General features: G+C 36.7%; 1 protein-coding gene across 4 annotated transcripts in view; it reads left to right on the top strand.

Moving 5' to 3' along the window:
- LOC126811394 (serine/threonine-protein kinase 33) overlaps positions 1-15,632 on the top strand; it is a 69,211-nt gene that overhangs the window by 18,582 nt on the left and 34,997 nt on the right. For all 4 annotated transcript variants that reach the window (XM_050536984.2, XM_050536981.2, XM_056098827.1 and 1 more), the window contains exon 2: positions 14,586-14,815. In XM_050536984.2, coding sequence (XP_050392941.1) covers positions 14,624-14,815 — 192 coding nt within the window. In that variant the 5' untranslated portion in view covers positions 14,586-14,623. The remainder of the gene's footprint in view (positions 1-14,585; positions 14,816-15,632) is intronic.

Below are 15,632 nucleotides of genomic sequence, written 5' to 3' on the forward strand. Positions count from 1 at the left end.
CAATCAAGTAAATGGACCCGGGACCAGTCGGAAAGCGTCTACTGCGCTGCATGCTCCCTGCCCTGTATAGATACGGGTTTACTCAAAATGAAAAGATATAATTAATGATTTAGAAAAAAGACATAGTTGTAGAAAGAAAATGTGACAATGGTGGTGGTCTCCTTAATGATGATAGTCTGCGTCGTAAGTTATCTAACACTGTTAATCAAAGTTGTTGTGATTAATAGACTGAATGGATACAACAGACATCCAAAATATAAAACAGTGAATCATTAGCTAGGATATAATATAAGACAAGACAGAATAATGGCTTTAACTTGATGACAATATTTTGATAACAAATCCTCCCTTTTTGTTTGTAGCATGAAATCGTGATAAAATTCACATTCAAATTATACTGGATCATTTAAGAGATAAAAGCCTTTTTATGACTTGGATCATACACAGTCTGGGTTGTTAAGTACTGTTGCTATGATAATATGATAATAAACAATATGCCCTACATTTTGTCAAAAGTTAAAACACTCATAACTATGCATAGAATAAAGTAATTGACTGAAATTTTCAATATATTGTCATTATCTATTTTTGTACTTATATATAGCAAGAATGATCAACTCTTCATTGCAAGTCTTCATTTAGGCTTCAGATGTTATAGAAATAATTAATTTGACCTTTATTTAAACGACAAGCTCAAAATCAACTCTGTAGACCCATGTAGATGGCTTGGATACAGTTTGGATTTAAACAGTCGGCCATTTAAAATTAAATCAATAAATGGTGGACCAAGCTAACGTTTACCGTTAGTTGATGATGTCAGTACCGGAAACTGGTGATGAAAGGCCTGCCAAGCGAGGCTACCATAGCCATTGAGTATGTTACTTGACAATCTAGAATATGTGGGTGGAGTTATCGTCTTGTCAATCAGACAATCGCCAATTCTCATAGACGGTGCAGACACAATTGATACCTATTTCTAGTCCAAACTTCCAACAGTGACAATTCCATTCAGAACAAAGTAATTTGGCTGAAATCTTCAACATTTTCTTTTTTTATCATCTATTTTTGAATTATTATAGCAAGAATTATGGTCAACTCTTTATAAAACTCTTATTAACTTAAACTAATGTATCTTTATTCTTAGTAATCTTACAGAATGCTTTTTTAATAGATATACCATAGGAATAATATAAATGTGGATTCCTACTCCTACATGGAGCCCTCTTTAGGCCATTTTGTATTTTATAATTCATGATTATAAGTAAACTTACTACTATATATAATTAATAATGATAAAATGATCAAGTTTCATCTTTGATTATCTGTCAGGATTAACAATATATCAGATAGGTCAATAACTTTTCATTGACATTAGCGATAATGATCAAAATATTGTTATTTCAAAGAATTTATGAATGAGTAGATTTAGGTCATACATGTAGGAATAGAAGACACAGCTTTCACGCAACTCACAGTCACAACTAATCCTTGAAAGACACTAATAGACTAATGACTTTATTGATTGTCTGAAAAAATGGTCAAATTGCGTGAAATGAGGTAGTTATTCTTTGATGTCATTGTCTTACTCACGATACCTGTAAGTAACAATAATCAGAAATTTGGCACTGTCGGAATTTAACTAGCTAAAATAAGGTTAACTAGAATTGCGCGCAATGCTGAAGGCTTTCACTGTCGCCAAGGCGTCACACGATCGCCAGATGCATGACAAAAGACTATCCCCACCTCTCACCCCCTAAAGAAACATACACTCCCCCACCCCCAAATAAAAACACACATTTGCATAACTCAGATATTGACATGTTCTTTGCATGCGCATTACGCGAAATAGAAAAAGAACAGTTTTGCGAAATGGATGAAAAGCAATGTCGCAATAGATATCAAAGTAAAATGAAATGGGGTTTAACGACATTCTGCTCGGAATGGACCATGAGGAATGTTTCGAACGTACAGTGGCGCTAGCCTACTCTTATATACAATTCCAACTGCCAAGGGAACTTTTTTGCGGGACTTCGGAATCGCGTTCATGTCAGCTACTGAAATATGTAACTGGTTCAAAAATTAAATATCAACAATTTTCTGGTTTCGTGCACGTTAAAGATTTGACGTCACTAACATGTAAAAGTTTACTATTAATTACAGACAGAGTCCAGGATCAAACAACTGGAGCAGTCAAGAGCCAGGATGTTCGCGACTACTTTGTTTTTTTATATTTACTGATACTATCATATTTCATTATTTGTTAGCGTAGGACATTTTCATTTATATATATACTAGCAGGATACCCGGCTTCGCTCGGGGGTCATAACTCCGAAACCGGAAGTGGTAGACTAACGCCACCTGGTCTATGTTACTCCCCGGTCCGAGCTACCCCTATACCCCAAATTTCAGAGTCGGGGCAGACCTTGTGTAGCCGCCAACCCCGAACAGTCCGGCTTCGCTCGGGGGTCATAACTCCGAAGCCGGAAGTGGTAGACTAACGCCACCTGGCCTATTTTACTCCCCGGTCCGAGCTACCCATATACCCCAAATTTCAGACTCGAGGCAGATGTAGCCGCCAACCCCGAACAGACAGACTTCGCTCCGGGGTCATAACTCCGAAACCGAACGTGGTAGACTAACGCCACCTGGCCTATGTTACTCCCCGGTCCGAGCTACCCCTTTTCCCCAAATTTCAGAGTCGGGGCAGACCTAGTGTAGCTGCCAACCCCGAACAGACCGGCTTCGCTCGGGGGTCATAACTCCCAAACCGGAAGGGGTAGCCGCCAACCCCGAACAGACAGACAGACAGACAAACGACAGTCACAAATATATACTATTCAAAAAAAGTAGGGGATATTTGATTTTTAAGTGTTATTAAAGTCACCTAATGAAACTGACGAAGAAACAAATGACAAAATGAAATGAAGTTCACATTCATCGATTTATTCCAAATGATCGTTAGACTAAGTAAGGCACAGACTGACCATTATAAGGGTAAAATGATACCCGGGGTCAAACAGCAAAGTTACCACAGCATCACAACCAAGTCAGTAACGGGTAAATCCTCCTCTGTTTGCCAAACAAGCATTGATCCGACGTGGCATACTTCTAATGAGACGTCTAAGGTCATTTTGGTCCAGATTGTCCCATTCCTGTTGCAACGCAGCAGCAAGTTCTTGGACATTGGCAGGACGTTGTTGACGTTGACGTAACCTCTGTCCAAGCATGTCCCAGACATGCTCGATGGGGGAGAGGTCGGGACTCAGTGCTGGCCAAGGTAATGTGGTGATGTTCTGTTGTTGGAGGTAACCTGTAACGATCCTGGCCCTGTGACATCTTGCGTTGTCATCCTGGAAGATGAAACGGCGGCCATGACGTCGTGCGAACGGCACAACATGGACTGCCAAGATGTTGTCCCGGTAGTACTGGCCTGTAGCACGCCCTGCAACAACATGTAAAGCCGTTCTTCCAGCAACAGTGATGCCTCCCCACACCATAACAGAACCACCCCCAAATCGATCATGTCTGATGACGTTAACGTCTTGGAAGCGCTCGTTTCGACGACGCCACACCCTTCTACGTCTGTCCAAAAAATCAACAGTGAACCTTGACTCATCTGAAAACATCACATTGCTCCAGCGTCGATTATCCCAGTGTTGACGATCCCTACACCAACGACGTCTTGCCTGAATGTGATGATCTCTCAAACAAGGGATCACGCGAGGACGTCGGGCGCGTAGGTGACCCCTATGCAGTCGATTCCGAATCGTCTGGCCACTCACTCTCACACCAGTGTCTGTTTGAAGACGAGCGCTGATCTGATTTGCTGTGATGACACGATTTCTCAAGGCCAAGGTACGGATAAATCGATCCTGGGCTTGAGTTGTCGACCTTGGTCGACCTGAGCGTGATCTGTCCTGTACAGATTGTGTATCACGGTATCTGGACCATAGCCTGCTTATGACAGACTGAGAAACATTCATCGTCCGTGCCACAACCGCCTGTGTTGTGTCGATCTGTAGCATGCCAAGGGCACGTAACCTTTCATTTTGGGTAAGCCGACGCATATCAAAATTTGTTTTCTGGTCACTAAAACAATTAAACTGATGTTTCCACCCTGGAATTCAATGCCACAATGACTGTAACATTCAAAGTCAGAGTCGTGCAAATCTTGGGTTGGACCCCCATGATGATCCCAAGCATCACCTGCATTCCATGCGGTAGCTATTGGTGCGTTTGGGCGTCACATGTAACTGGAAATGTTTCTTCTGTTAGGTTCTATAGTGACTTTTTTCGTAGTCATTTGCATATTTTAGTATTATGCCCCCAAAATCAAATATCCCCTACTTTTTTTGAATAGTATATATATAGATCATAGAAGTCTATAGTGTTATGTTCTTTCGTAACCATTTGTTTAAATGCCTTAATTGTTCGTATTTTTCTAACCAGGGTAATGATATAACTATTGGCCGAGAAAGTTCATCCAGATTTTCCGGCTTGGTTCTCACTTGTCAGTGATGCAGGACGGAGGGGCTGACAAGGAAAGCTGTCTAGTCGTTCGGATGGAACGAAAAACCGAGGTCCTGTGTACACATTGGCGTGCACGTAAAAGATCCCTTGGCGCAGTTAGAATTCGATATAAGAGTAGGCCGTAGTGCCGCTGTCCGGGCAAAATTTCCCTCATAGCACACTGTATGGCGTATGCCCGTCTTCATTAGCCCAGGTTAGGAGCAGAACAGTAGGACGTTAAACTCCATTTCATTTCATTTCATTTCAATGATATAACTGTTAAATTAAACAACGGATAACTCCTACCTCTTAAAATGATTTATATAATTAGTAAATAATTATTATTATCTAATGATTGTTGTTTTGTGATATATATAGTGTACCCAATATCTACATTGTACTTTTATAATCAATATGATACTGTGTATTAGTCGTTTTTATGTTCTTATGATTTGAATTTCTTCATGCAATATTTGTAAATCGCCAGTAGGAATAAATGTCTCTTATATAGATACATTATGCTGGCTGGAAGTTGCACGGTAGGCTAGTGTTTGGGACTGCGATCGAAAGGTCAGTGATGAACTCTCTGATCTCGACATGCTACTTTCCGATGGCACAGAAGCTTCTTTCTGTTTCAGCGTGCGCTGTATCATACGGTCTGTCATTGAGTCAACTGGCGGGGTTTCGATTCCCCGGTTGTAAGTGACAAGGAGTAGAGTCGCCTGTCCAACCTCATGGGTTTTCTCCGGGTCCTCCGGTTTCCTCCAACTGCAAGCGATTTGTTGAAATAAAAGAATTAAACCATATGTTAGTCCAGAAATGACCTAGTTTCTGTCGAGTGGACGTTAAACCCCATCTCTCTCTCTCTTTTCATTCAGGGGGGTTGGATGGCTGAATGGTTAGTGTGCGCGCGCTGTATCATAAAGTCTGTCATTGAGTCGACTGGCGTGGTTTCCAATCCCCGGTTGTACGTGGCAAGGAGTAGGGTCGCCTGTCCAACCTCGTGGGTTTTCTCCGGGTCCTCCGGTTTCCTCCGGTTTCCTCCCACTGCTAAAGACCACTACGCGCAAGCGAATTATGTAAATAAAATTAAACCATATGTTACAGGGTCACTAACCCCATATTTTGGATAGAAAAAAACACTCATGGTTGAAATAATTTCAGTTCAAATATCATCACTGATAAAAGCACTCTTGAATTGGCTCTATACGTTGACAAAACGTACAGATTGTATCCCCTCTTATGTTTCGCTTAACAATGAAAGGTGCCGTGTTCAATTTTCGATCCCTTTGTTCTGCTACTCCTGAAATTTGGAACTGTTGTACACTGGTTTTAAATATAACACTACTGATAGGCCTCTCTGTTCCCAAAAAATATTATGTTGACTTTTCGAGAAATAGACCTCTAAAAATGCCCCAAATCGTAAAAATACATCGTTTTCGATTTTCGATCTCTTTTTTCGGCTACCCCTGACATTTAAAAAAATAATACAGTGGTTTCACACAACAGAGTACCCATTTATCTCTCGATTGAGAAAGTTTTAAAAAAATCGTCGGGGGCGTTTCCGAGAAATATGCGTCTAAAGTTGCTTGAAATCGCAAAATACCTTACTTTTCAAAGTCACACATCTTTTTTAGTTTTTGATAGAAACTTGTCGCTGAAGTGCCATCTGATAGACAATTCAATTGGCTATTAAACGATATAAAACTTTAACTAAACGACAAGAACACAATTGAAACATCGCATTTTCCGCACAGGCACCCATTTTTCACTATTTTGTCAAAGTTTGGATACCTTTCTTGACTACTTCCGGTGATTAGAGGATTTTCATTTATAGTTCATGGACTGGTTTGGTCCTTCGACTTTATATTCCTGAACTTTCAGAAAAATCGTTGGGGCCGTTTTAAAAAAATAAGAACTCTACGATTTGATCAAAATGGGAAAAAAAGTGAAAAATAAAAGTCAACATTTCAGAACAAAACTTATATTGTTGGAATCGGATTGATGTCAGCTATCCAAAAATATAACTGAAATTTCAAAATTCACAAAAATAAAAATTTTAGAAAATTTTGAAAATTTTCCATTTTTCACCAAAAAAATGATAGCGACAAAGTTTCTAAATTCCACAGTTTTGAACTGCTATCTGCTTGGAAATGTCTCCAGCTATCCAAAAATGTACATATCTGAAGAATCGATTGAGAATTAAGAGAAGAATGGCCGGTTTTCAATTTCCGTGAAAGCCTAATAAGTCAAGTCAGGTTGTATTATTAGATGTTGTAAAAAACACAGTGGATGACCATGTAAAGTGTAATGTTCTTGGGTTTTCAAATGGACATACATGTAATAATGTCAATATCTTTGTTTAGTTTCCACCTCCATTATGCTAACACTTGACAAGGAGTAGGGTCGCCTGTCCAACCTCGTGGGTTTTCTCCGGGTCCTCCGGTTTCCTCCCACTGCTAAAGACCCTACGCGCAAGCAAATTATTGATATAAAATTAAACCATATGTTAGTCCCGAAATGACCTAGTTTGTGTCGAGTGGATGTTAAACCCCATTTCACCCTCCCTCTCCCTCCATTATGCTAACCTGTTTCACAATGTGACTGAAACATTTGGATTTTAGGTCTTTGATATCACTTGGTGACACAGTGTATGTACACGCATCCTCTGTTTCCCCTCAGGATCTCATTCTGTTCTTCTACTCCACGATTTCAAATTATCTACTCTTACTAATGAAATTGCCTTCGTTTTGCATTTGTTTTTATAAGGATAGATAACCCTATTTATGTCCATTTACTGAATGATTTATGTAAATAATGTATACATTTCTAATTCATTTATATTTTATTGTATTATCAAAATCTGTAGTATATTTTTTTTGATTAGCCGATTTCAAATATGTATATATATGTTTCACTTTTGTTATATATTCGTTCTTTGTCTGGAATGTTTTATAAACTATTAAAATTCTGTTATGCTTATTATTATTGAACTTGTACTTGGTAATTTGTTTCACCTCCTTGTCTACGATATCACCCTTGGGGGACGTGGACGTTAAACTTCAGTAATGAACGAACAAACCGGATTTCATATAGTGTGATTACGTTTTGCTGAAGTTACTCTTACGAAACTGACTAATCAAGACACCATTTTCAATAAAACTCTTGAACCTACATATATGAATACCTGTCTTGTCTTCAATAATATATAATCTAAATATTGTAATTTGATGTTAATGAATACGCATTTAGCATAATTTGGCCTTCTCTCATTTTTTGCTTGGGGACAATTAGGCTACCTTCTGGCTAATTCCTAACCTTGTCTCTTCAAGGGTAGCTTTTGTGTTTTGCTTACTTTACCTGATAAAGAGTTATACTTCCTTTTGCCAACTTCCTTTGCAATTAACGATTTACAGGATTGGACGATAAAAATATCACAATCATCAAGGGCAGGTAACTTGAATATGTGTCCCCCTCCCATGGATTAACCCAGGGGTTAGTGGAGTGGAATAGAATGAGACCACTGGGATTACCAAGGATGATATACATGGCTCTAGAACAATTCGTCCCTGAACAATTCATCCCTGGACAATTCGTCACCAGACAACTCGGCCCCGAGGATAATCAATACCCGAACAATTTGTATCAGGATTATTAGTCCCGTAGGACTATTCGTCCCCTAGAGCTATTCGTCCCTGGACAATTTATCCCGTACTATTCGGCCCCTAGGACAGTTTGTCCCTGGACAACAAGAATGGTAGTTCCATTATCAAAAACTGAATTAATCTTTACTTTTTATCCTAAATCTCAGTTTTGATGCTAGTTTTACATCGTTTTACATTTAGTATTAAATCTAGCCCTTAACTTAACGCTTCCTGAAGTTTTTTTGGGCTAACTGATAGGCATGTAGTAATCAGCTATGATCAGTGACACCTTTTGTGAGTAAGAGATTCCATTTATCAATTCACTAACTTAGGTATTGTCCAGTGTCAATACTGCACTTGACTTATAATCAATATGCATTATTGTACGTGATACAATAATGTAGACCAGACATCAGTTAGTTTCAACTTCTTCAATTTCTTTACAATTAGCTGTTGATCATAATTAGAGGACGAATAGACCTAGGGGATGAATTGTCCTCGGGGACGAATAGTCATAGGGGACAAATTGTCTGGGGATTAATTATACGGGGACAAGTTGTCCGGGGACGAATTGTCCAGTACCCTATGTACATGTAGGTCACAAGTTTTAACAAGCATTCTGTGAGAATGGCTGAAGCAATACATGTTCCCTGTGGGACCCAAGCAATTTTACAATGCAGATACTTATAAGAAGATAATACCGTGAATATATCTCAGTGTATCAAAATATGGATGGATTAAATTCTGCAAATCTGCTGTGTAACACACTGTACTAAATTTCAATCAATCAAGCACTAGCATCAGGTGGTAAGAAGAGTCCTGATAGATTAATGAATATGTCATATATGCAATATCAGACAAGGTTAATTGTATATAAAATATCAAGAATTTATTTCATTACTGTATGATGGACCCCTCAAATAGATTGCATTGTACAATGTTTTGCTTTTATTACATGTGTTATATTGACATTGTGTGGGTGTGCAACAAATATTTCTACAAAACAATTGCTGATCATCCAAATGTTTGAAAATGTATATTGAATGGCATTATTGGCATTGTTCACTGGCCTATAGTACAATATATATCAATCTATATCTTACTGACGAGATCAAAATTAATTGGCTATCAACCAATAGATCAATACATCATATCACTAATTCTCATTACTGCAAGTATTATAACATATAATAAATGTTATAGTTCCAACTGGTAAACATATATTGGCTGCCATATTGATATCCCTACAGGTTGCATGTTTATAAAGTTGATTAAAACAAACATTATTTAGGAGTTTGTATAATAGTAATAGATCAAAAATTAATTTTATTATCCAGCACCGAATGAAGTTAGGGAGGGATATTGAAATGGGCTGCGTCCGACCGTTCTGATTTCGTTTCTGGAGCATATCTCATACACTGTTAAAGATATCTTTTTGAAACTTTTGTGTACACACATCAATCTATTTAGTTGTGCCTTTTGCTATTTAGGAATTTTTTGGATTTATATATTTTGTGTTTCCATGGAAATAAATTCGACTTAAAGTTTTTGGAGCCTATCTAATAAACCATTCAAGATATTTTCATGACACTTTGTACAAACATCAACCTGTGATAATAGTTGTGTCTTTTGCTAATTAGAATTTTCTCGGATGTATTAATTTTTGTGTTTCCATGTAAAAAAAATTTCTGTTAAATGATTTTTGAATTTTTACTACACAGTTAAAGATACATTATGGGAGATTAGATAAAGAGCTGTCAGTTCTCACTATAATAATAGTTAAAAACTAGTTAATGCTAAGGAAATTTGCTGACAATTTCAGTCAAATTGATTTTAGCGATTGAGTTTTCGGCCTAGTCTCGATCATCATTACTAAAGTCGGTACGATAAAAAACATATACTTTTCATGATTCAATCCTGAATGGAAGTTGAACAGCAAATCGGAACCTATTCCAATAAACATTGCAGGCTAGTGATGACATTGAGAGTTGATTATGGTCTGAATAAGTTAATTAATGTCTAATTAATAATTTAGATAACATTTCAGGCCTAAAGAAAGACCTGCAATAGGCAGATTTAGCTCTTACATAATGTATGTTTACGACATAGTTTTCTTGTACATGTATACAATTATTATTCTAGAGCATATCTCAGAAACTGTTAAAGATAGCTTTATAACACTTTTACATTCATCAACATATTATTTTATTTTCTGATGACCGTCCTTCAGTCCAGATTTTGTTTCCGGAACATATTTTATTCTCCGTTCAAGAAATCTGTTTGAAACATTGTACAAATATCAACCTATATTGTAGTATTTTATTTTCTGATGTATAAGCTTATTGTTTAACATACAGCAGCTGTTTGAGGTAGGCAAAGGTTGTTGTGCAAACCTTACAGGGAGTAGCGACCCTGCCTTACCGAGCTACTGTAATCAGAGTATGAATCTTCTGGCTAGTCCCATTCATATTGCAAGAAGTTTTTTTTCTTTATACGTTCCAAACAAGTGCAAGGGCACAGGATGGTGATGAGTAGTCATCTTGCTTACCACTGATGTCGTTGATCTAGGCTTAGTTATTTATTTACTTAATTACATACATGTACTTTATTTATACTTGACAACTGAACAAGTATTCATGCTTCCTGAGCTTTTTTCACAATTGCATTGAACCCATTCATACCTGATAGATTCCGAACAGGGATGTTCTGATTTCTTGGTTTCCAAAAATCTTTGCTTAACGATTTGCTCAACCTTGTAATCTATGAAATTGTGGATGGAAATATTGTCCTTTAAGTTGTTTATATTTATGGTCAAATAATGGTGGTCAGTGTTATTGTTGTAACAGTGTTGTTTATTGATCAATGATAAATGTTGTTATATGAGAGAACAATATGCTTACAAGTTACAATAAAGGACAAAATAGATTATGTCTACCAAATGTATTGTGGACTCATATTATTGTTACATACATCTGTCTCTAGGCAAAAAGTATGTTTGTTTACAAAATTTGTTAACATTCCTGATGGGATCTTTATTAAATTTGAATAGATCAGCTGTTGATTGTTTCTGTTTTACAGAAACTGTAGAGTTGTGTCAGTGTGGTCTGTACTTGTGTAACAAGCCTCCTGCAGCTGCATGGCAATACCTTGATTAAGTTCGATGAGGAGCAATTTGATTGTTGGAGCTTGACAACTTTGATTCTAATGAAAAAATGTGTGTCAACTAATTACTTTTTATATGTCCACATTCATAATGTGGATCTATATTGCCGTCGCACCTGTCTGTGTGTGTGGGTATGTGTGAATGTGTGGGTTTATATATGGTGTATAAAACAGTATATTGAGGTTACACATCTGAATACACACCTTCTAATCGAGGACCTGTATCAACCGAGGACGTCCTCGGTTCAACCGAGGACTTTTTGAACTAAATCCAAGACTGTAATGATGTTCTGAAGCCTGGATTTAATATCCCATTTGATTTTAAGGTCAATCTGAGGTGTTCCGCGTTGGGCGGTATTCTACAGTTAGGGTATATCTTTGTGTGTGTGATCTGAAAAAGGACAAATATGATTGTATGTATCAAATCCACAGTTAGTGTTTATTAGACAGCGAGTGTATCAAGTCCCCTGTTAACTGATTTCTACCATACACATCATATATGGTCACGTGGGAGACATAATTTATTATTTCTGCCATAACTAACCTTAATAACTGTTTTCAATCCGTACAATATTAAAAATCAAGCCATCGAGTCATTATATTTCTTCTGACTGAAATTTCGAAATTTTTACCTGGCGTAACATATAAAATTATTTTCTGAAATAATAAGGATAAAATAATAAACTAGAACTCCAAATGTTTTTATTTTAAGATATTAACTTGAAATTACAAGGTATTAACTTGAATTAATAAGGTATTACCTTGAAATTACAAGATATTAGCTTGACTTTTCAAGATGTCGACTTGACTTTTCAAGAAAAATTAGTTTTATCTAACTCTTTACCTTCAATCAAAGGGCGATCCTCCCATGTAAAATGTTTCTTACAAGTCAAACTAGTGCCTTGGAAATTCATGGTCATATCTTAAAGATTCACGCTAGTGTTTTTATACGCCCACATTTTCATGTGAACGTATATTGTCGTCGCCCCTGTCGGTCAATCCACAATTTATTTGTGGATAATCTACAGGTCACAATTCTTATCTGATTTTGATGAAACTTGAAATATAGGTCTACCAACCAAAGATCTTGGTTCCTTTTGATATTGGCATGTATCAGACCATAATTTCATGGATTATGGTCCCTGATTGTACGAAAAATCACGTTTTTAGCTTGTGGACACTCTAGAGATCACAATTTTGATGAAACTTGAAATGCATGTTTATAACCCAAAGATCTTGGTTCCTTTCGATATTCATGCATATCGGATCGTAACTTCCTGAATTATGACCCCTATTTGTATGAAAAATCGTGTTTTTGGCTTGTGATCTCTCCAGAGGTCACAATTTTTATCCGATTTAAAAAAACATTTGATTATATCACCGTTACACCGTAATGAAGGTTGAGTTCGAATTTCGTGAAAATTGGACCAAAATTGCCAGACAAAATTGCTGCTGCTTGTACGCGAATAGTGTAAAAATATGGTATATCAAGGTTGTGGACCCTGTAGAGGTCACAATTTTAATTCGATTTTGATGAAACTTGAAATACATGTTTATAACTCAAATATCTTGGTTCTTTTTCGATATTTGCTCATATCAGGTCGTAACTTCTTGAATTATGGCCCCTGACTGTACGAAAAATCGCCTTTATTAGCTTGTGGTCCCTCTGGAAGTCACAATTATTACCTGATTTAAAAAAACGTTTGATTATATCACCGTTACAATGTAATGAAGGTTGAATTCGGATATTGTGAACATCAGACCAAAATTGCCGAACAAAACGGCCGCTGCTTGTACGCGAATAGTGTAAAACTATGGTATATCAAGGTTGTGGACCCTTTAGAGGTTACAATTTTAATCCGATTTTGATGAAACTTGAAATACATGTTTATAACTCAAATATCTTGGTTCTGTTCTATATTTGCTCATATCGGATCGTAATTTCCTGAATTATGGCCCCTGATTATACGAAAAATAGCCTTTTTTAGCTTGTGGTTCCTCTGAAGGTCACAGTTATTATCCAATTTTAAAAACCGTTTAAATATATCACTGTTACACCATAATAAAGGTTAAGTTCAAATTTTGTGAAAATTGGACCAAAACTGTTGGACAAAATGACTGCTGTTGTACGCGAATAGTGTAAAAATATGGTTATCAAGGTTGTGGACCCTGTAGAGGTCACAATTTTAATCCGATTTTGATGAAACTCGAAATGCATGTTTATAACCCAAAGATCTCGGTTCCTTTCGAAATTTGCACATATCAAATTGTAACTTCATGAATTATGACCCTTGATTGTAGGAAAAATCACTTTCTTTTTAGCTTGTTCTCTATCCATCCCTCGAATATGTGGGCGTATCCTGCCTGGCAGCCGCTGGTTAAATTTGCTAATCAAATTTGGCAAAATTGGACTTTTTGATTAGCAGTACTGCTAATCATCTGTGAAAAATTACCGACTGCCCTGCATGTACATGTATCAGACAATAACTTCATGGATTATGGCCCCTGATTGTACACAAAAACGTGTTTTTAGCTTGTGATCCCTCTTAGAGGTCACAATTATTATCTGATTTAAAAAGTTCAAATAAATCACCGTTACACCGTAATGTTGGTTGAATTCGAATTTCGTGAAAATCGGATAAAAACTGCCAGACAAAATGGCCACCCCACGTATACAAATAGTGTAAATCTCTGGTTTAAGGTTTAAGGTCTCAATTTTGATCCAATTTTGATGAAACTTGAAATACATGTTTATAACCCAAAGGTCTTGGTTCATTTTGATTTTCGCACATATCGGATCGTAACTGCCTGAATTACGGCCCTTGATTGTACGGAAAATCACGTTTTTAGCTTGTGGTTCCTCTAGAGGTCACAATTTTTATCTGATTTTAAAAAACGCTTGAATATATCACCGTTTCACTGCAATGATGGTTGAGCTCGAATTTTGTGAAAATCAGACCAAAACTGCCAGACAAAATGGACGCCCCAAGTACGCAAAAATAGTGTAAAAATATGGTATATATCAAGGTTGTGGACACTCTGTATATTTATAAATACACTTTGTATATTTATAAATACACTTTGTATATTTATACCTTATACCGTAAAGACATGCCCCGATCCCCAGGAATGTGGAAGTATATTGCAGTGGTACCGATGCTCTTGTTCAATTTGGCGGGAAATATCAGCCTCACTGTTGGCTTGCTCTGTATTTATTGCTCTATTAAAAATTGAGTTATAAACGTTAATGTTTATTTTTGGTTATTTCAGATGTGTTATTATAAAGACAGCCTGATCGAGGTTTAAATATGACCAATGTGCCACGTAAGGGGAGTGCGGAAAGATCCATACCACACACCCGTATCAATGAAGATGATGGGTTAAAAGAAAAATATGAGATTGGTAGGAAACTGGGAGAAGGTAGTTTTGGTAAAGTTTACAGTGCAATGAGTAGAGCAACTGGTAAAGCCTGGGCTATAAAAAGTGTAAATAAGGAAAAGGTATGGCATTGTTTTTGATTTATGATTTTCTTAGCTAATCGGTTGCATGAAATATGATGATTCTATTGACACTGTAATGGTGTTATGCTGGAAAAACAAAATAATCTGTCTTGACACTATTCCAAATTAAAATTATTCTAACATCACAGAGTCATAATTCTCCTTCACCAATTATTATTTCCTTTGTGATTTTATTGTTTTTATACGCCCACATTGAAATCTCGCTGTATATTGTTGTTGCCCACGTCCGTCTGTTGTCCACAAGCAAGAGGCTAAAGTTAATATCCAATTGACTTTAAATTTATACACAGTGTTTAAGGTCATAAGATAAAGAAGCCTATTGATTTTCAACGATTTACCAGAGTTATGGCCCTTGATCACTTTGAAATATCTTATAGACGCTCTAGAGACTAAAGTTAATATCCAATTAACTTTAAATTTATACATCGTGTTTATGGTCATAAGATGAAGAAGCCTATTGATTTTCACCGTTAATAACTACCTTTGCAAATTAAATTCGTATTTAATGGGTTTTTTTATGGTAGGGTATCGTGAATTCTCATGTCTACACCATTGTCAGCATGGTGTACACAAAAAATTATATATTGGCTTATATTAATTTATAAATGAAATGTGCGCATTTGGCTATTTAAATAGCTTTTTTTTATTATCAGAATTTCTTACTTGGTTAAGACAAATAAAGAGCTGCATTGTCTCCCCTGTGAAAATACACACTGAAATTTCACTGAAATTTCAGTGAAATCTCACTGAAATTTCAGTGAGAGATTTGGTCAAAATATTATTGAGATTTCAGTGA

Source organism: Patella vulgata, chromosome 2 (genome assembly GCF_932274485.2).
Source record: "Patella vulgata chromosome 2, xgPatVulg1.2, whole genome shotgun sequence".
Lineage (NCBI taxonomy): Eukaryota > Metazoa > Mollusca > Gastropoda > Patellidae > Patella > Patella vulgata.